The 21,825-nt window shown below is 40.3% G+C and overlaps 2 protein-coding genes and 1 non-coding gene across 4 annotated transcripts; 1 reads left to right on the top strand and 2 right to left on the bottom strand.

Moving 5' to 3' along the window:
• Positions 1 to 899: 899 nt before the first annotated feature.
• ppil2 (peptidylprolyl isomerase (cyclophilin)-like 2) lies at positions 900 to 14,475 on the bottom strand. Of its 2 annotated transcripts, none has more exons than XM_077562028.1 (20): positions 14,328 to 14,475; positions 14,086 to 14,135; positions 13,162 to 13,207; positions 13,015 to 13,077; positions 12,886 to 12,937; positions 12,544 to 12,595; positions 12,327 to 12,418; positions 12,107 to 12,196; positions 11,954 to 12,029; positions 11,713 to 11,873; positions 10,498 to 10,573; positions 9,381 to 9,487; positions 6,820 to 6,909; positions 5,740 to 5,773; positions 3,465 to 3,582; positions 3,328 to 3,384; positions 1,968 to 2,040; positions 1,708 to 1,770; positions 1,471 to 1,625; positions 900 to 1,173 (listed from the first exon to the last, which is right to left on the bottom strand). In XM_077562028.1, the coding sequence occupies exons 1-20, from the start codon at positions 14,357 to 14,359 to the stop codon at positions 1,071 to 1,073; spliced, it is 1,590 nt and encodes a 529-aa protein (XP_077418154.1). In that variant the 5' UTR covers positions 14,360 to 14,475; the 3' UTR covers positions 900 to 1,070. The 2 variants fall into 2 exon arrangements, with proteins under 2 accessions (XP_077418154.1, XP_077418156.1); XM_077562030.1 differs by having other exon boundaries at positions 1,483 to 1,625.
• A 720-nt stretch (positions 14,476 to 15,195) lies between these two features.
• On the bottom strand, positions 15,196 to 20,947 carry LOC144049518 (STAM-binding protein-like A). The gene is made up of 10 exons (XM_077562514.1): positions 20,786 to 20,947; positions 19,872 to 20,096; positions 19,721 to 19,796; positions 19,562 to 19,657; positions 18,539 to 18,905; positions 18,067 to 18,191; positions 16,525 to 16,662; positions 16,142 to 16,254; positions 15,968 to 16,067; positions 15,196 to 15,774 (listed from the first exon to the last, which is right to left on the bottom strand). The coding sequence occupies exons 2-10, from the start codon at positions 20,072 to 20,074 to the stop codon at positions 15,718 to 15,720; spliced, it is 1,275 nt and encodes a 424-aa protein (XP_077418640.1). The 5' UTR covers positions 20,075 to 20,096; positions 20,786 to 20,947; the 3' UTR covers positions 15,196 to 15,717.
• Positions 20,948 to 21,729: 782 nt separating this feature from the next.
• On the top strand, positions 21,730 to 21,801 carry trnap-ugg (transfer RNA proline (anticodon UGG)). The gene has a single exon. It is a non-coding gene; the product is annotated as a tRNA-Pro (tRNA).
• Positions 21,802 to 21,825: the final 24 nt, after the last annotated feature.

Here is a 21,825-nt window from a genome sequence, read left to right as displayed (position 1 = left end):
GTGACGAATGGAAGCGCTGCATCGGCTACGGTGAGTGATTGACAGTCACGCTGACCAATGATAGGTAGGCAGAGTAACGTTAGTCAGTGGGATGGACGAAGATAAACAATGAAACGCACAACCTTGTTTGACTCCTATGCTAATGCTAATTGCTAATCGTGAATGCTTGGATTCTGTTGTTAAAAAAACTGACTTTAACTTTTGATTTCACAAATAAAAATACATTTTAAACAAAAATATTTTAGAAATAAGTGACTAAATCACACACACACATATGTGTGTGTGTGTGTGTGTGTGAGATTTAATTAATTAAACGTGAAGGGACCATTGAATTCATTACAATATAATCTAAAATAATTAACCATTTTAATTTAAAAAGTAAATGTGATCATGATTTATTCATAAAAAATGGGCTTAGTCTTATTTAAAATATTTTGATCATTTTTATACATCTTTATAAACGCCTGAAAAAAATTATCGGCATAGAAATGATCCGAAGTGACTGCCTTAATTTATATTTTTGAAGCCCACTAAAAGTGATGATCAGTACAGTATTAACAATTTGAGTGGTGTATTACAGAAACAAATCAAAGAGCAATTTTGTTGATAATGCCAACAAACCATAAAAAAAAAGTGTTATCACTTGCAGACCGATCTCCTGATTGGTGTCTTGCTTTTGATCTGAGCTTCTCAATGGTCTCCTTTAGAGATGCAGCGTGACGCTTTCATGTCGGCCTTTTTAAACGCTGCAAATGAAGACCGCTTTAACATGCGCGCAGAATTTGTGTTGCTTTCTTTGAAGGCACATTTCAATGACAACAGGAGTTCAAACCTGATCAATATTCTCACCTTCATCCAGGTCCATTAGGATTTTTCATCTAGAACAGAGCTGCTGAAAGCCTTTTTCATGTGATTTATTTAGGAAACTGTTAAGGATATATAAAATAAAGTAATGGATAGACATTTAAAAAAAAAAGCAAAGTATTTATTATCGACGACAAAGACAAATCTGCTGAGACAGTAAAAGTAAAAACAATCAAATTGAGATCGTTCGGGTGACGACATCGCCGCTACCAAGAGCTAAAGTCTCCAAAGGTGCTCGTTCCTTTCGGCTTCTTGGCGGCGCCGCTGCTCGTTGAAGGTCCTCTTTCTTCTTCTGTGGTTGGACGTTTCCTGGAGGAGGACAAGACTAATGTCACACTATTTTTAATAGGATGGTCTAATTAAAATTTGGGCTGAACTGAAGTTTTGGTAGCGTTATGCTTAAGATTAAGATTAAGATTTAGATAGCGTTACAGTTTGCCAAGTAGAACAAATACAAAAGGACAAAAAAATGCAAAACAGTCAAATATTCTACCTCCAAGACATAGCTTGATTTTTTTTTAAGTGTTAAGCGACAGAAAGATTATTATAACATTTTATCCTTCACACACTTTTTAAGGATTAATTCATCGTAATTGTATTCGTAACTGTTGTGCTTGCCCTGCGGTGGGGTTGATGTATTTGCCAACGCCTTGCTTGAAGGCTTTGGGCCCCTGCGCTTCCTTGGCTTTCCTCAGGGTGGCGCTAGCCTGCTCCTCCTCCTCCTTCTTCTTCTGATGCTCTTTCTCACGCTCGGCCGCGATCTGAAACGCAAATCCGGAATAAAGTCACGCTCCGTCCGGTTGCAAACGCTGCGAGGATCCTGCCGAAACAAACGTAGACCACCTCGGCGTCGGCTTCCTCGTACGGGTCCACGAACACGGTGGCGCTGATGATCTTGATCTCAGACTGTTGGAAACATTTTTTAAATGACACTATTTAGGAAAAATACATAAGTACATACATACTGACACATTAAATGTCAAAAATGAAAAATGCTTCAATTTTGCTTTCCTCTACTACTTGTGTGAACTTGACAACAATTTGTTTCATTCTTCCAACAAAGTTGTCAACTGAGTCTACAAAAGAAAAAAAATCCTTCTTACCTTCGGTTTGTCTGTTTTGGTGTCACTCTCCACATTCTCCATGGCTGTCAACGCTTCGAACCCACCGACAACCCTGTTGGGGAAGAAAATGTGCAAATGACCTTAAAATGGCCGCTTTGAAGCAAAACGGTGGCCTTCCTGTGTCTTTCCAGGTACGCCGCCTGGAAGCTCGTCATGGGGCTGCTCATGACAGACCCAACGTCACGTTGCTCGCTGAAACTGCCTTTGGGGGAAGAGTTTGCAAACAAATCCTGTGGTTGTTTGAATTATTGGAGTTTCATGTTTTTCGGCATCTTGGCATCCACGTTCCTCCCACATGCAAAGACAAAAACTATCAAGGTTGAAAATGTATCGATTTTCATACGGCTAAGTGAAACTGCCACCAGGGACCAGAGGTGGCAAATCCAGGTGCAGAGAGTCAAAACCCTGACACAGTTTGATAGCCTAGCTAGCTCCCTAGCAGCTAAATGAGCACCATGGGAGTTAGCGAGGGACCTAGTTAGCTAGAACCTGAAATTAAAAACCCTGCCACAGTTTGGCTTTAGCCCCTGATGCTAGCAAGCTCCCTAGCAGCTAAATGAGCACCATGGGAGTTAGCGAGGGACCTAGTTAGCTAGAACCTAAAATTAAAAACCTTGCCACAGTTTGGCTTTAGCCCCTGATGCTAGCTAGCTAGCTCCCTAGCAGCTAAATGAGCACCATGGGAGTTAGCGAGGGACCTAGTTAGCTAGAACCTGAAATTAAAAACCTTGCCACAGTTTGGCTTTAGCCCCTGATGCTAGCTAGCTAGCTAGCTCCCTAGCAGCTAAACGAACACCTGGGTGTTAGTGAGGTAACTAGCTAGGTAGAACCTGAAATTAAAAACCCTGCCACAGTTTGGCTTTAGCCCCTGATGCTAGCTAGCTAGCTCCCTAGCAGCTAAATGAGCACCATGGGAGTTAGCGAGGGACCTAGTTAGCTAGAACCTGAAATTAAAAACCCTGCCACAGTTTGGCTTTAGCCCCTGATGCTAGCTAGCTAGCTAGCTCCCTAGCAGCTAAACGAACACCATGGGTGTCAGTGAGGTAACTAGCTAGCTAGCTAGCACCTGAAATTAAAAACCCTGCAACACTTTGGAAATTCCTTAAATAAGCAGAGCAAGAAACAAGACATCTTGTTTGGCTTTAGCCCCTGATGCTAGCTAGCTAGCTCCCTAGCAGCTAAACGAGCACCATGGGTGTTAGTGAGGTAACTAGGTAGCTAGCTAGCACCTGAAATTTAAAACCCTGCAACAGTTTGGCAATTCCTTAAATAAGCAGAGCAAGAAACAAGACATCTTGTTTGTAAATTCTCTCAAAATCAAGTGTAGGCAGGCATTTACCTTCCAAACACGGTGTGTTTCCTGTCCAGGTAGGCGCAGGAGCGGAATGTGATGAAGCTGATGGAAAACAATAGCAACATTACATTACTGAAAATAAGTACCATAAACAAAAACATTGGAGTTCTGTGATATCTTACAACTGGGACTTGTTGGTGTTTGGACCCGAGTTGGCCATGCTGAGAATCCCCCGGCCCGTGTGGGACAGGTTGGGTCGGAATTCGTCCTTGAAAGGTTTTCCCCAGAAGGATTCTCCACCTGGAACGACATTGAAGTTAATTTCAAGAACATGTGGAGTTGGCACTCTTACGACCTTTTCACACTGCACTTAGTTAGCACCTTTCATTGTTCGTTTCATTGATTTGCGTGTGACCCCCATGAAAGGATATTTTAGTTAAAGAAACTAAAGAAAAAATAAAATAAATTTTGTTGCTTTTTAAGAAACAAAAACTAAATGAAACTACATTTTATGTTTACAAAACTATAATTATAGCGAAAATGTCCTTCGTTTTAGACTTTGGTAATTAATTCAAGACATGAGCCTTTGGGGGAGGATTTTAAATGTGATTTGAAGTCTATTTTGTCCCGAGATTAACCAAAATAATGAGGTTTGAAAGTGTGTCACACGGAAGTGACATCATCTAGCAGCAGCCAATAGAAAAGCAACTTCAGATGATGTCGCTCCCGGGCAACGATTCATGAATCGACTCACATTTGCACACTTGGCTTCGGAAACGCCTTTTTTGTAGTGACAGCACGTACGTTACGACAGCCTTTTGATTGGCCATTACATGTGAACGTGGCCTGCCATTCACATACACCAGTGCGGCAAAAGTAGTTGTTGCTAACAATCAGCCTGAACAATCTTCATTTGAGTCCACAAGAAGCCAGTGAGTGGCAATGTAAATGCTAACAAGACGGGCGACATTTGTGCATAATTGATCAGCTGGCTGACATTTCACCTCCACGTGTATCAGGAAGGAGAAAAACAACCTCAGTAGGGGATCATTTTCTCTGATGAGCGTTTTCACATCAAATCCCGCTTGTGGCTCCTCATCTTGCTTGACGTGTACAAAGTGGGAAAAGTGAAGTCTGCATGACAATCATTCACGTCTGTGCGCTCTTTTGGGGAAAGGTCCGGGAACTGTTGACCATTTAGTTACACAGATTCACTTATTTTTACCTTCGCAAATTGTTATGGGATATTTATAGCTACACAGTAAATTCTGTAGAGTAAATTTGATTCTATTTAGAGTGGGACCAAATAGACTTTGTTTTAGAGTACAGTGGGCTAATATTTACACTTGGAAGAGAGTAAAATAATTGCGGGGAAAAAAATAAATCCAGGTCCAGAAAGTAAAAAGCCTGCCACAGTTTGGCTTTAGCCCCAGATGCTAACTAGCTCCCTAGCTAGCGCCCCGGTTGCTTGTTTACTTGCTAGGGAGCTAGCTAGCCTGCCAGAGTTTGGCTATAGCCCCAGATGCTAGCTAGCGAGCTCCCGGGTGCTTGTTTACCTGCTAGGGAGCTTACTAGCCAGCCAGAGTTTGGCTTTTGCCCCAGGTGCTAGCTAGCTAGCTCCCGGGTGCTTGTTTACCTGCTAGGGAGCTAGCTAGCCTGCCACAGTTTGGGCTTCAGCCCCAGTTGCTAGCTAGCTCCATAGCTAGCTCCCCGGGTGCTTGTTTAGGCCAAACTGTGGCAGGTTGATTTGCCATCTCTGATCAATTTGCACATTTGAACGTTTCATTTAAATTTAAGCTTCATAAATCATTGCATTCCGTTTGTATTTATAAAAACAAATTGTGTTTGACTTCAGCGGTTCGGTTGCATTTGAGTTCAGACAAACTGCCAAGCCAACCGTTAAAATGAGTTTTGTTTTGTTTTGTTCCATCCAAATGATGACGTTAGAAACGACGGAAAATTACTACATTTGCAGTGGAGGCGTTTTACAGTTAAAGCTGCTACTTGCTACGTGTCGCGCATCTGGCAACATTTAACGACAGCTCCGTCTTTTGCCGTGTTTGTTCTGTTTTGTGTGCGCGCGTGTTTCCAGGTGACGAGGAGAATGTCAGGCACCGCTCTGGAACTCGGCACCTTCATAAATCTGTCGTTGTGCCAGCATTTATGTGAGGACAGGCATACTTTGTGCAACTGGCTGCCCTTTTAGCTCGGCGGCTTTAAAAAAACAAAACACCCTTCACATCGGCTGGCCTCGCACCACGGCCTCGCACCGCGCCCTCCCTCCCTTTGCGTCACGCGTCTTGAGTGCCTCTTTTCTCCGGAGTAAATTTAGACGCAGGCTCCACTTCCATGTGGCCTCTCTGTGTTTACACACTCCCAAAAAGGAGCTGTGAATAATTGAACACAGAGGTGGTTTTATGCAAGGCTCCCGCCCGAGTGTGCTGCTGCTGCTGGTACCTGTGCCAGTGCCGGTCGGGTCGCCTCCTTGAATCTGGAAAAGAAAAAGTTTTGCAGCATTTTTGAAAGACTTTTTCAGCTTGGAGGCAACACACAAGTTTGCCAACCACAAGTGCTCGTCTCTTCTACTTATTACATGTCAAACATTCAGCCAGTGGCCGGATCATAAAAAACTTGACTGGCGCATTATTTTTCTGCATTGCAGCTTTTGTATGCAAATAACCTGGAAAGTGCAGAACTCTACCTACAAATAATTTGTACTTGCTAAAAATAAATGGGGGGGAGAGAAAAAAAAATCGAAAATTGTTATTTTTTTTTTATAATAAAATAATCTTCATTTTAAAATCTTATTATACCGCTTTAATTTTACTTAAATTATTTAATACTTTTAATTTTTTTTCTATTTAAAAACATTTACATTGAATCAATAAACCAATGAATTAATAAAATACATTTCAAAAATCTAAACGTTAAACTGATTATTTTAGCAACACGTATGATTAAAATGCATTCACATTTTTAAATATATTATTTTAATTATAATTAATTAATCAATTAATTAATATCATTTATATTTTACTAAATATTTGCAATAACCAATATTAGCCAATTATTAAATAAAATACATGATACGAATAAAATTGTTTATTTTACTCATAAATTAACCAATTATCTAAAGAAACCATGTGAAAAATATGAAACTTAATTTGACCGATTCTATTTTAATCTAATACATTTCAATCTTAAAATCGGGCTCACCAACACCCTTAAGAATCCCATGAGATTTCCTAAGTATAGTCTAGAAGCAATCATTTGAAACTGTACACACTTGCAGAGCTTTATAGGAATAAAGTGATTTGCATATTGAGAGTTTTTTTGTTTCCTAAATCATTGTTGATATGATTGCAATAAATGATTGTCACGGTCAGTGTCTTTAACATAGATTATTCATAGTAAGGTGATGTCGAGAAGATTGGCTTTGGAATCCAAACCAATATGATGCGTTTGTGGTCACTTAAGATCACTGACGCAATGCATCTTGGGCCATGAAGGCGGCGGCCTCGCTTGTTGCGTTCTTACCATAAAATTCCGAATGGACCTGTGGAAGGTGGTACCGTCATAGTAGCCTTTTTTACACAAGCCGATGAAGTTCTCACCCGCTTTGGGAATCTGAGGAAGCACAAAGCGCACACTGGAAGTGGAGTAGCGTCGCCATATGTGGATTTTGCATCATCTTGTGAATTTTACATGGATTTGAATAACATGCATGATGTAAATAATTGGTCACCCGCTTGTAAAAATATGCCAGCAAGCCCTTCAGAGTTGTGGGCTATTGACAGCATCCTGTCTCCATCCCCACCCTCGACTTCGCAGCAAGGCTGGGTGAAGATCCACAATTTTAAAGCCACAACTGGCCTGTACTGTGTAAACCACCATCAAGTCAAAATCAGAAGGGTAAGCAGAGCTGCACTTAGTTATCATTTGCAAACAGTCTGGGTGTCTGCCGGGTTTTACAAAGTAAATGTATTCTCTTTCTCTCCTCTCTCTCTCTCTCTCTCTCTCTCTCTCTCTCTCTCTCTCTCTCTCTCTCTCTCTCTCTCTCTCTCTCTCTCTCTCTCTCTCTCTCTCTCTCTCTCTCTCTCTCTCTCTCTCTCCTACAACAGCGGAGCTTTGAGCAGTAAACACCACCAGGTGCCCCCCCCCTCCAAAAAACAAACAAAAAAAAACAAACAAACAAACAAAACTATCATGTCAAGCAGAGTGCAACAAGTGGATGTTAAATGTCAAGCAATTTTTTACCATGATATATTCTGACCCCAAAAGCTTTTATGAAGACACTGTGAAACTCTTCAACTGTAGGAAAAGAAGCGTAATATGTCGCCTTTATTTCAATGTCCTTTTTAAGAAGCTGTCTGCAACCCACCCACACAGCAATTTTTTGGTCCTGACCCACCAATTAACAATCAGATGGATGTCTTAAACGATTTGTCTAGACCTCTCCATTCTGTGTTAAATGACTTTTTATCTTTCCAACAGGGTCAAGAGTGTTTGTCTGAAGCTTCCTTCCTAAATGAACAAGCAGCATTGACGTCATTCATGTCACATATAAGCGCTGCCCCAGGCGTCAAAGCCATTGGACAACACTCGCCTTTTGTTGCTCTTAAAACCACATGGCCAGGATAGGAAAACGCCACACTGGCGCCCTTAACGTGACTAAGTTTGTGTGTGTGCGTGCGTGCGTGCGTGCCTTTGTGTGAGTTTGTGCTCCAGAATGCTCGGCAATCACATTTTCGAGACGCGCCGCATTGTGATCGGCGAAGTCAGCGTGGGAACAAGGTTGGCTGCGGCGACCGTTTCCAGGCCCAAAGACTCTCTCGCTCGAATTGTCCTTAGGCGAGCAGCATAAAACCACAACAACGGTGGCGACGGCTCCAAATGATCGGCATAATTTGTCGACACGCACGAGACATGGACAACTACAGTGGGCTAGCTCCATTTTTTTTCATTAAGGGCAAAAAATGTTTAGGGAAAATGTCTTGTCTTTCAGAGGGCTACGGGCTGAAATCAAGGTGAAGTTCCAATGTTGACATATAGGGGGCAGTCTTTAATTGTGCTCAGCACTTTTCTAGATTGATCTGCTTAACACTGAGCAAAGTCGCGCAGATTTCACTTTAGGGATAATTTAAGATGAGTCTGAAATTATATTATCCGCTTGAGCGCCGTTACCGTGAAATGTCGTCAATTCTAACAAGAAGTGCTGGCAATGGCAATTGTCCTGTTTAAATGTATTGATTTTTGTTTTTTGGGGGGGAATGTCTTGGCCAGCTCTGATCTGATTATTACGCTTTAAAGGTTTTAAAAAAAAAAAAAAAAACATTCACTATGGCTAGCAGATGGCAGCCTTGAGTCTGAACGCGTGTCGATGAGATGCAGAAACCTGTACAGATGGCGGATCTTTGAAAATGCGACCGTTACAAGCAACTTGCGAATGAGCTAAGTGTTTGTCAGGTTAAATTTACTACACAGAGCGTGAAAAAAGGAAAGGAAAGATGATGGAAATTAGTTACAAATAGTTTGTAATTTGTCAAATGTAAAATTGTCACACTTGTGGTTATTTATAAATACATTAATTTGCCACCAAAACACATTTTCAATGTTGTTGTTGGTATTTTAGACTCTTATCCTTATGAAAACATGCAAAAATATTTGTAATTAATTATTCACTTTCACTGAGATATGACACCAAGTCAGGCTACATTCGTATTGTTTGTTAGCCAGACTAAGCCCTCAAATGCTATTTTATCCCACTCGGTTGGGGAGTATCCACGGTAACGTCGATTCTGATGTCATGTTATGCCGCGTCCAACGAGCGGCGCTGGAGGGGCTTGTCACATGTCCTTTCAGTGGGGTTGGGGGGTCCGAGACATGCGGAGGAAGGTGAGCTGAGGATTTGTGTGATGGAGAGCGTATGCGACATGCAAGCGCCGCTCATTAATTCCTAAACAGCGGGACGCAAATAGAGCGCTGTGGAAAGCACCGGGGGAGCGGGACGCGAGAAGAGGGGGAGGGAGTGTGTCCATGCATCATCCTGATTGGCTGAAGTCAGGACCAATCATAAGCAAAAAAACAAAAAGTCATACCTTGTCACAATGTAACTCAACATTGAGGTCTCCTTTGTTGGTGTGCAGGCGAACGTAACCTTTCTTCTTGATGTAGCTGTAGCGCACGGTGTCGTCTGCGATGGCCTCTATGACAAAAAAAATAAAATAATATATATTATTAAAGACATACGTGCGCAATTGTTTTTGCTCCATTTTACTGACGGATGCCCATTTCGAATGACAGGAATCATACGGACGCTGGGCTTGAAATATTGACGGCTTGCCGATGACGGAAGCGTGTGCAGACTGTTGACGATTGCCGAATGATGGACGCTCAAAATTCATTGACGCGCGACCTTCTCTGGTGTTTACTGTTTTTATGTTATTCATTTAGCGTTTTAGCCATCTGTTTTTGTATGTCTGATTTTGAGTCCATTTTTACTCCACTTTGTATGCAGCAACGGTTGTTTTTAAAGCTGCCCAAAGCGGAAATTTGAAATTCAAATCGCTACTGCCACTTGTGGCCCAAAAATGAAACTGAACACTTCCTACTTCATGGAGTAAGCCCTGGATGCAGAGTGTAGTTCGAGGACCTGAACGTTTGACTCCGCCCACACAGATTTTCTACCTCGAAGTGCCTTCTTTCTTTCTTTGTTGTTAAACTATTGCCCTGGCGGCTTTGTGTGCCATCTTATAACATCTTGTAGCCCTAACCTTAACCCGACCACATCACGATTACAGTATTTTTTGAACACTTTATTGAACAATGAAAATTAAAAACTAACCGACACGCATAAATAAATAAATACAATCAATAAATCCTTCTCTCTCTTTAGTCTGGCATTTAGCAAATTATATAAATCACTTTGGTAATCTAAAACAAATAAAAATAATAGCATGTGTCTTTTTATATAGAGCATTATTAATAATTTAATGTCTGAAATAAATACGGGGGGAAAAAAAACAGTAATGATTTTTGAATTGTTTTCATTGTGCCAAAATGATCAAAACGTACTGTATGTAAATGAAAGCAATTCCTCTTTTGGACTTCAGTACATTTCAAAGTCTGTACTTTTTACGCGAGTAAAAAAAACACTGGAGTGCGAGCGCATTCTCCCTCCACCTGTGTCGTCAGAGTGGCGTGTACTTGACTTGCCTGCTTCGTTGGTGGTGGCCGGCGTCATGGCCGTGGATGTGAAGGATGCGGCCACCCTGCCTGTCGAGTAGTGAGCCTGAAAAACAAACATCACTGATTGGATACTTTTGAATCATCACCATTATGTTTCCTGTGCTACTTATGTCATGAGCTCAACCTAAACACACACTCGGCACATAAACAAAAGCTCTACGTGGTCGAAAGGGGAGCATCGTGTGAAAGCGTAACACTGGGGGAGATGATTGCACACTCTTGATGGCTTCGCAGTAAGATGAATATTCACAAAACACTGCGAGGTCAAAATCCTCATTTTCATCGGTCAGTAGACACATGCTCTAGTTGTCGTGAAGACGTTACGCTTGTAGTTTGCACACTGCGCCGTCTGACCTACATTCTCTTCACTTCCGGCGGCGGCGCCCAGATTAAAGACACCTCTGCCATTAAGAAGGCACACAGATGGTGGCGCTAACACGGCAGACATACTCAAATTTAATTTATTCTTATGAATGCAAGTGCACCTGTAGAAAAAGACGTATAGCAAAAATTTGGTGTTTTCTTTCGACTGTAAAAATTCAAAAATTTCTCAGCCGTGTGAAAGTTAAGAATGTTAAAAAATCAAGACGCACTGTCATTAAGGTCAAGAAAGGCGCGTTCTTGGGAGTTGGTATTTTTTTCTCTCAGATTTAAATAGCTTACTAATATTTAGGCATGTTTTCCATTATCTTTGTATTTTTCCCTACTGCTTTTTTTCCCCAAATACTTGTGTATTGTATATCTTTTTTAGTTCTGTTAGTATGCGTGTATTTTTATAATTACATATATTAGCTTTGCATGGGTTTCATTATTTTTTCAATCATTGTCAAATAATTTAAAATTGTTCCAAATCAAGATGTTAATATTTTTTAATAAAATACATTTTTTACATTTATTTTGTACTATTTGTGCATTTTATGTCTCGCAATTTTCAATTGATTTTTAACAATTTTTTTTGTAACATTGTGACGCGAGCATGGCTGCTTTAGCATTTTGTTAGATTGAGCGGCTCTATTTTATTTTCTGCCATGTATGAGTTTGTACGCTTATGTTTGGCTCCCTCCTGTGGACACAGTGCGCTTGACAGCCTTCAGCTTCGACATGGCAACCAGACCACGTAGAGCCCTCGGAAGCTGCGAATCTGAATTCAAGCAAAATCAAATGTCTACTGCGTGCACTTACCGTGTTGAGTTTGTCTGTCTTCTTGGCCTTGGGCTCCTTCATGGTGGCTGCCAGCAGCTGGTCCCCTTTGTAGTCCTTGTACAGCTCGGCCAGGGTCTCCCGGGTCTCCAGGTTGGTGGTCTTCAGATGGTATGAGGGGTCCTGCTTGGCCTTCTCTTCATCTGGATCACAACAAACACCGTTATTATTTTTATTTTTTTTAATGTACATTCAGGAAACAAAGCTCAGATAGACATCCGACCAGGATCCAGCACTTTGAGGTCGTTTTTCACATGGAAAAAATTGGCGACGTTGAATTTGTCCAGGTTTGTTGGATCCTAGCAGGGAGAAATAAATGACCATCAAATTTCTTATTGATGAGTAATTCAAATGACACACCTAAAAGAAAACCAACCTGAAGCGTGATGATGTCTTTTCTGGTAAATTCTTCATCAGTCAGCAGATCTTTGAAAGTTTTAGTCTTGATATTGAGTTGCTCCACTGCCTGCGCAAACACACAGAGGACAGTCAGTGCTAGTGGAATTTAGCATCTCATCGAATATTTTTTTCCCCGTCTAACACTTAAATATTATTAGTGTATTTTTATTTTTATTGTGTGTGTTGTTGTGACTAACCTCATGTGAGAAGACATTGCCAGTGACCTTGTTGGCGACGATGTGAGAATTGTTTGTAAAGACAGAGTAGAGAACTGGACAGTGAAATTTGCCTGGAGAAAATGCAAGGAAAATTGTCTAATGAATTCATGAATATGCAGTGGAGGAAAAAAAATCCCAGTTTTATTGTTGCTATATTACATAAATAAATATCAAATGTTTGATTGATGACAATTACCTTCATTGTTCTTGGAAAAGTTGAGCTTGACAAGCGACTTGGCCTCCAGTTTCTGCATAGAAAAAAACAAAAACAAAAGCTTGACCGAAATATTATGGAAAGATATATGACAAACAAAAAGTTGAAAAACTTTTATTGATTTTATTTTATTTAAAAAAAAAAAAAAACGTTTCTGGTCATATTACAGATTTAAAGTTGTGCTTTAAGATTTTTTTCCAATCATTTTTGTCAAAATTTATTTTGAGAAATAAAAAAAAAATGGAAAAGAAAATCCACGAATGGATGAATCTAAACTGTCAATATGCAGTGGTCCACTATATTCCGCAAAATATTTAATGTTACCTCTCCAGATATGGGATTAGTCCCATACTTCTTGATCCAAGGAATAATGCTCCTAAAAGAGAGAGAAGACACGTCTAAACCAATATGGAAAAATAAAATCTGATCGTGATTATAAGTGAACAGACTCACAGCAGGTCAAAGACAATGCCATCCGCAGTGCACATGGGATAAGAAAACGGCTGAAGGGACAAGCTGAGGAGGAAGAAAAAAAAATGGTTCATTGTTTGAGTGTTTGGGGCGCATTTCAACATAAAGCCAGTTGACAAGATGGCGCACCTGCAGTGGTCGAACGGAAGCCGTCTGAAGTTGGTCGGCGGGATTTCTGATGGCCAAAACAAAGCAAATGTTGACAAACACAACACTAAATACTTACACATTCACCATAATAACGTACACTTTAATTCAAATGTGCTATTATGCATTTATGTAAACAAAGATGGAATCTCAAAAGGCACAGCTGAGTGAAAACATGGCAGAGGCAAACATTTATTACGAACGAGTGAAACATAGGAAATATTATATTGTTGCGTTTGAATTGAATTTGGTAGTGATTTTGCTGTGACAGTCAACTCTACTGCTGGCGCTATTTTGCTGTGAACAACTATGATTGGTCAATCGCTGGAGCAAGGAACTAGTGGTCCGCTGTGAATCTGCTATTTTACCGTAATTACAGTAGGTTGGCCGTGAACAGGTTACTTTAGAATGATGTGTAGGCTGCTGTGTACAGTTCAATTAGCTTCCATTCCAGATTAACTGGCACCCGATTCCAACTGAGGGCATTGGTGAAATATCAGTCTAGTAATTTTGTATTTCCTGCCTGCACTCTGTATTTATCACAAGCTACATCGAAACTGCTCAACTGCATGACTGTTCCATGTGTTCAATTCTTCAATAAACACGTGAAACAAAACAGCCCGTTCACAACTCAATTTTATTCATATATATATATATATATATATATATATATATTTTTTTTTTAATCTTATTATATATTGATATACTTTTTCTACATTTTCATAGGCTTAATGTTACTATTAAGTTTCAAGTTAATTCGAGTTGAAATATTACAAGAAGTTATCCTATTCGAAAATAAAGAAAAATACTCAAGTAGATCAAGTGCAATAAGTAAACTGCAGATAAAAAAAAAAAATTGTGAGTACACTATTTCAAAACTCATCTAAACTCAAAACAATAATTTACCTGCCCGCTTGCCTCCATAGAAGTTTGTGTACTCTGTACACGTAATGTACCTGCGTGGGTGGAAAAGAATAACAAAACAATGCTTTTAATAGAGGTAAACGAACAGTTAATTAACTTTTAAATACTTTTGAATGAGCACAATTTCAAAAGACATCTCGTAGTAGTTAGCCTTTTAGCATTAGCCACGGTAACAACAGGCGCGTTTTGGCTCTGTCGCAAATTTTCATGAACATTAAACTTACATTTTATCCTTTTGGTGCTGCCGCTTGCCCATGTTTGTGTATTTCTGTAGCTATACGCTCTAAATAATGCTTTTGAAGGGAGTTCCGTGTGTTGTTTAGCTAACCACAAACAGAAACGGATGTTGATGTTTTCTTCTTCGTTGTCGTGGTTATTTTATCGGAAGGGCACACGAGCGCCCACTACAGGCAAACCAGGAAAACTGACTTTCATTATTTTTAGCACGATTTTAATCACTAATTTAGGGCGTATATCGATGATCACTTTTATATTCCATGTATTTACTATTTATTGTAGACCCCAATTTATATTAAGTACCTTATTTATGGTCATGATGTTCAACCTCAACCAGTTCAGGGTGTACCCCGCCCACTGCCCGAAGCCAGCTGGGATAGGCTCCAGCGCCCCCGCGACCCTTGTGAGGACAAGCGGTTAAGAAAATGGATGGATGGATGTTCAACCTTATCTTTGTACTGTATAAATTTGACTAATTATTAATAGTGTGTCTGTACTATTTATTATTGCACACTGCCTATTAAGAATGGTTACAAATACAAAATTGTCATTTTAAACATCAACTACCGCCATGTTGATAAGTAACATACATTTACAATTTATTATAGAATTCCATGTATATTACTTTAAATGTTTAATGATTTTAAGTAGACAGGGCATGTTGTAATCAAATCATTACATCAAAGAACAGGTCCAAATTGAGAGAGTTGTTTTTTATACAAAACAAAACACACATTCAGTATGAATTTGAATACAAATAAAAAAAGAAAACCTTCCAACATTTGGTCTTCAACATGTAAACTTTGTAATTCACGCTGTTTATGATGACAGAGGCAAGGAGACAAACATACCAAATTCATGTACAGTTAGTTTATTTTCTCTTGGTATTTTATCAACGAAAGATATTTGCATATGCACATGGGGGAGATATAATTGTTCACAATGATCTCAACACGAGGGTCGCAAACCAACTATTGAGCGGCGAGAACGAGGAGCGGGGAAGTTAGTGGAGTTATACATTCACGCTTTCTGAAGCAAGGACACACGAGGAACACAAGCTTCTACCAACGCCCGTGAAAAAAAGAAAAGTTTGAGATGTTCGATGGGTTTGCACCTGAGTTCCAACCGCCTTTAACAAATCAGATATGCAGTCTGAACAACCAATGTCATCCAGACAGCAAAGAGAACATAAGTGCGATAATGACTGTTGTTCTTTCTTTTTTTTGTTCCCTCAGAGAACACTTCTAGTCCGCAGAACGATATGAACACACGTCCTGAAAACAAATAAAAACTCTCTGGTGTGATAAAACAGTCTTTGAATGTCATCGTCAGAGGAGCAGGATGGGAACAAGGAAAAGAAAACCAAAAATCCTAAAATCACCGCAAATCCATCACAGAGACGGCGTCGTTGGAGATGGTGACGTGGCCGGCATGCTGTATTGAAGGGAAACACACAAATTCAACACAACTCAAGGAGACACATTTTTGTTAGCATTTTTCAAAAATTAAAACAGGTGTCTTAATAATAAGCGTAATAGTTTGTGTTCATGGTTTTCGTGACCTTTGCTTCAGGTTAACTTCAAGTTCTAGCTGTATTCGTTGCGTTTGTATAGTGAAGTTTACTCACTGTAAATAAAGGTGGGTCTTTACTGTGAGGATGAAAGCCTTTCTGTTTACATGAGGAGATCTCATTGGTTCCCCGATCTGTCAGTCTGAAGTAGCCGATCCTGGAAGAAATGACAATCATTTTGTCTTTTTGTGGACAACCATTTTGCTTGCATTGTGGACGAACAAGACTCACTCGTTGAACTTCGGCGAGCAGACGATGGCGATGGCCTCAGGCAGCATGATCTGGTACGAACAGTGTGTGTGCAGGTCCACGCTAGAGAGGAATGCCGTCTGGGTTGGGTGAGTCTATAAAAGTAAAATAAAACTAAATAAAATGCATATTATGCATGAATAATCATAATAAACAGTCACATGACTTCCATTTTTGTGACTTATGTTTGGTTTAGACTCCCACATTAGTTCCAGGAAGGTTAGCTTGACCGCTATACTCCTTCTCCAAAGTCACATTTCTTGTCTGTGCAGCGTACGTCACAAAGCTGACGCTACCGCCAGCGTGGCAGGTTTTTCAAGTTTGCATTGGAGAGTGATTGGTTTCTGATTCAGAGGTTGACTCACGTGGATCCAGCCCAGGGTGATGAGATCATACTGGTCCTGTATGAGGAAGAGCTCCTCCTCGTTCTCCGTGTCGCAATAGTCGGGGCCGCCGCACTGCTTGGGAACGATGACATGCGTCACGGTGAATGTGTTCCTGGTCTGGAAAGTAAATACGTTGGGAATACTTGGTCAGACTTTTGCTGCCGTTACCACTCAAATTTCATTTAGAACAATTAACTGTAACAAGACGTTTATCACTATTAACTCTTTGACTGCCAAAAACGTTAAATAACGTTTAGTAAAATCCTATGGAGGAGTGCCAAAGACGTTAAAAGACGTTTGTTTCAAAACAGAGGTGAAACTAACCATTTTCTATTGTTGATTACTGAAAAACGGAATAAGGTAGAAACAAACTTATTTTTTCTGATGAAAGATGAGAGTCAAATTTGGTAGTATGTGTGTTTCCATAGTCCAAACACATAATTTTCTGTGGACCTTGAAAGATCAGTCAAAATGCTTAAATCGGCTGGCACCCACGGCATCCCTTTTCTGAAAAGGTCTGGCAGTCAAAGAGTTAAGATGCAAAAATAACAAAATATATTGGTTTCAATTTATTGCAATGAGATATGATTTAAGCACACAAAAATAAGTTAAAATGTGAACAAACAAAATAAAGTAAACTGTAAATGTTAATATTGACCATGTGTCACAGATGCATTGTTAAGGGTTAGAATTTTCACAAATAAAATATTATTTTTAATGAAGAAAGTACATTATTTACAAAATCTAAGTTGGATGTTTTTTTTTAGAATAAGTATTTTTCCTACTAGATAAAAAAAAATTGTATTAAAAAAAACGTAATTAATTCTTTTCAAAATGGTATTTTGAGGGGGAAAATTGATTTGTTTAGGATAGTCTTTTTTCAAGAAATCCTAATCTTTATCGTGTGCTTAATCGTTAATGGAGTAAATAAATTAGCTTTTTTTTCTAATCAGAAAATATTTTTCATATAGTTTAAAAAGCATAAAAAGACATAATTTGTTTGGAAAGCAAAAGTCGTTTAAAAAAATAATAATCACATCTCATTTAAACATTTATCCACTGTAAAAACAAAAAACGTGTGTCATAGATGTTAATGGTTAATGTTATATCCACATCTAATCTACCACATTCACATCCTATTTAATGTCCTTTACATCTCTAGGATAGGATATAGAGCAGTGGTGGGCAAACTTGGTCCTCGAGGGCGGGAGTCCTGCAGGTTTGGGATGTTTCACTGCTCAAACGCATCTGATTCCAATCAACAGGATCGTCATCAGGCTTATGCAGAGCTTGCTGATGAGCTGATCATATATCAGCTGTGTTGGAGAAGGGAAACATCCAAAACCTGCAGGACTCCGGCCCTTGAGGGCCGTGTTTCCCCAACCCTGATATAGAGCCTTTGTCATTCTATAGTGCAGATACAACAAAATTGCGGACAGCATATTTAATGTACGTACAAGTGTACCGCTAATGTCAAGTCCAACTTTTAAAGTGGACTAAATATTTGGATGTTAGACTTACCAGTTTCCCGCAGAGTATGCCGCAGGTTTCGACAGCCCGGCTGGTGTTGGCCTCGGCCAGCCGCAGGAAACTTCGGCACAGTTCAGACGGCACAATCAGCTGGCGGAGGGCATCCACTGTCAGGTCTGCCGACAACGGGTGGAGGATTATGGGACAAATACGACATGACATGGACCCAGACATGACGCGGGCATTGCCGCTTTGTGTCCACGACATACCATTTGTTGGCCACAAAATATGTAGAATGTGTGCATGAAATACCAATTTGTGGTATCACTGCCATCAATAAGATGGTGCCAGATTTACAAATTGTATTTATTAGAATTTTCTGGCCATATTTAATATTTTGTGGCCACAAATTAGAATGTCAAACCCATTTTGAAATCAACATGATGGCCACAAATATTTTTTTTTTTACTCATGACATTTCTGGGGCTGTATAGAAATAATCTCTTTATATCCAGAAACTAACCGTTGTTCCCGGGGCTGACCAGCGAGTCGGGCTTAAGAGAACGGTCAAAGCTAGGCAGGCCTGAGGACGAGGGAGCGCGGTTCCCGGACGGATCCCTGGGGCTGTGCGGCGGGGTCGGCGAGACGACGGGCGGGCCCTGGATGCCCGGGATGAGCGGTGTGTCCGGGGGAGGTGCGGAGGGCTGGCCGAACTCCAGGAGGACGCGCTGGCGCTCTCGCTCCAGGTCCTGGCGACGAATCATCTCCTCAAAGGCGCTGAACTGTTCTTGCTCCTGCTGCCGGCGCTGCATCACGGCAACGCGTTCCCGTTCGGCGTCCAGGGCCCGCTGACGGGACTGCTCCACAGCCAGAGCCTCCTCCTGCGCTTTCTGCAAGGGCCACAGTGTCATATTTAATGTTCTATGCATTTCCAATGGACCATATTAAATGTATGTCCACCTCTAATGCGCCATATTTACAGTAGTGTAGTCTATGGTGCTTTCGTATGATTTGTTAGCATTAATCTAACAGGCTTTTTTTTTTTAAGAGGAAGTGGTGAGTTTAATGCGTTCACTTTGTTTTGCGTTAGTTTTGGGCGGATAGAATAGTCAGTCTGGTAAAATGGTATAAGTGTGGTAGTATCAGAGCATTTATACGAGTTTGTAACGGCACTGAGAGTGTATCGGTGCATCCATGTCTCTAATGTACAATTTTTACATATAATTGAATATATGGGCGTTTCTAATCACAGTAAATATTGTCTTTTCCTCTACTGTACCATATCCACATCGTATTTCCCGTTTATAAAACTCTAACAACATTCAATGTTATATTAACATCTAATGTACCATATTTACACCAAACTTAATGTCTTTACATCACTAATGTATGTACCATATGTTATGTATCTAACTAAAATGAAACACATTTCATTTGAACCACCTGTTAAAATGAGGACTGTGGCTGTTCAATGTGATTGTTTTGCCAAGCATACCATAATACCCGTCTCCTTCAGTTGGGAGTGTGGTATGTAAGTTGTGTTTACCTTCTTGACACGATACTGATCATAGTCTTGTTCAAATCTCTTCAGAAGTGCTTTCTTCAGGATTTCAGCTTGAGGAAAAGCCACATCCTTCAATTTCTGGAGGATAGAACGATTTATAAGAGAGAATAAAAAAAGGTTTAGGAGACATTTCCCGCGTACCTTTTGCGTGTCCCTTTTCTCTGGAATATTCGCCGTTTTATAATCCAGATGCTTGGGAAGCTTTTCTACGAAGAGCCTTGGGGGAGAAACGACGAGAAGTTCAAAATTCCTGGGCGACATCTCCACACTGCTCTGGGGAAGCATCTCTTACGTGATGTACTTGTTGTAGAGGACAAAGGCGCGCTCAATGTTGCCTTCCTCGGCGTAGATATTGGCCATGCGGATCATCTCCATGCCCGAGCGGAAGTAGCGGCGCAGGGGAACCTCGTCGTTGATGTCCACCGAGCTCCCCTTCTTGGTAAGGATGCGGACGCGCTCCTCCGGTGGCAGACTGACGTCACTGTGGTCCGCCATGGCCGCAGCCCAACCTGGAACACTGGAAACATGTACGTTAAGGCTGCAACAATTAATCAAATAATTTATTAAAGGTTCAGTCTCTGCCTATAAGCTTCGCAGGGATCATTTTTTTCCAGTCAGATGCAAACAGCTTACACTCGCTATACATTTGATGACACACACATCACTTTACACATTCCAAGTCACAGATACTACAGGAAAATATGAGGATCACAACCTCAACTGGATAAATATAATATTTACACTTCACATGCACGTTGTCAAAGTGCTGTGAGATTTTTTTCATATAAAATGTGAGCTTTGGCTAAGTGGGAAACACTGATCCTAATGTACAGCGTCTAAAGTTGTTCAGTTTTGAATAACATAGCTTAATTGCACTTTTTCCACTTCTTGGTGCGTAAAAACACAACTAGAACCAGAAAAGTCTCACTTCGTTGCCACTTTTCTTGTGTAACAAACGACACGGGGATTCTTTAAACGTCATTTAGTAATATCACAACAATTGAATAGGTATGAATGTGTCCTATATTGAAATGTGCTACTTTTCGCTCTCACCGTGCTTCGAAATGTCTGTTTTAACACAGTCAAATTGACTCCATACCATCGATGTCGCGTTAGCCGCATGTAGCTAACCTGGCTAATTTTCAACATAAACGGACAAGAATGCGGAAGAAAACGACTGCACAGGTCCTTTGACGACTTCCTTACCTGGTCACGGTGTAATTTTGAGAGCCTGCATATATATAGCCCGAATCGGGATCCAACTGCTGACTCGCAAACCAGATTAATGGAGGGAACTGCGCCTACTTTACTGGACATCTGAATACTTCCGCAATCACATCACTTTCCGGATGACGCATAGTCACGTGGGGAGAGGGCGGATGTGGTTGGATGATGCGTCCACAACGCGGAACGCAGGTTTTCTTTTGCGTTTTATCGCTTTTTATTATCCTTTCAGTGTTGCCATCGTCAAAACAAACGGCTCCCAGAGTAGAAAAAAAAATCAGATTTCCTTCAGATTTCAAACATGTCAGGCAGTTGCGGCAGTTTTGTACCGCTTTATGCAACTGATACTTGACTACAAATGGTGCATCAACACATCGATACAGAATATAGTGTAACGTTTTGTACGAACGCCACCAGCATTTGTTGATTGGGATGTCACAACCACTTAGTTTGTTACACTATAATAATTGTCACTCGAGTAACTTTAAATGGTTGTGATGCTATTGTCCGTTTGTGTCTGCATTTTGGGATTACACTGCCCCCAGGTGGTCAAATCGAACATACTCGTAAAGTCTAATTACTGTATTTACAATAATGTATTATTGTTATTCAGAAAATACAGTATAGACTTGCTTTTTTTCTCATTTCAAAACTATTATTAGCATCTTTGTGTTTTATTTTATTTTTTTTGCATCTCAGTATATTATTTACCAGTTACTCATATTTGAGTTTTTTTCATGTAATACTTACTCAAATAATATATATATTTTTTTTTTCCCCAACAGTGTTTTTATTGAGTTTGTATTTTCAAAAGTACACAATTTCAAACTAGCAACCAACAAAAGTAACTTTATTCGAGTGCAATTTTTGGCTACTACGCTAGTAGACTATAATTATAATAGTACAATTTCCGTTTTACACGTCGTGGCTCGTTGGTCTAGGGGTATGATTCTCGCTTTGGGTGCGAGAGGTCCCGGGTTCAAATCCCGGACGAGCCCAAATTTTGTTTTAAGCAATTATTG

This window comes from Vanacampus margaritifer, chromosome 3 (genome assembly GCF_051991255.1).
Source record: "Vanacampus margaritifer isolate UIUO_Vmar chromosome 3, RoL_Vmar_1.0, whole genome shotgun sequence".
Lineage (NCBI taxonomy): Eukaryota > Metazoa > Chordata > Actinopteri > Syngnathiformes > Syngnathidae > Vanacampus > Vanacampus margaritifer.
The sequence above is the reverse complement of the archived record's forward strand: the minus strand, read 5'-3'. Positions and strand labels throughout refer to the sequence as shown.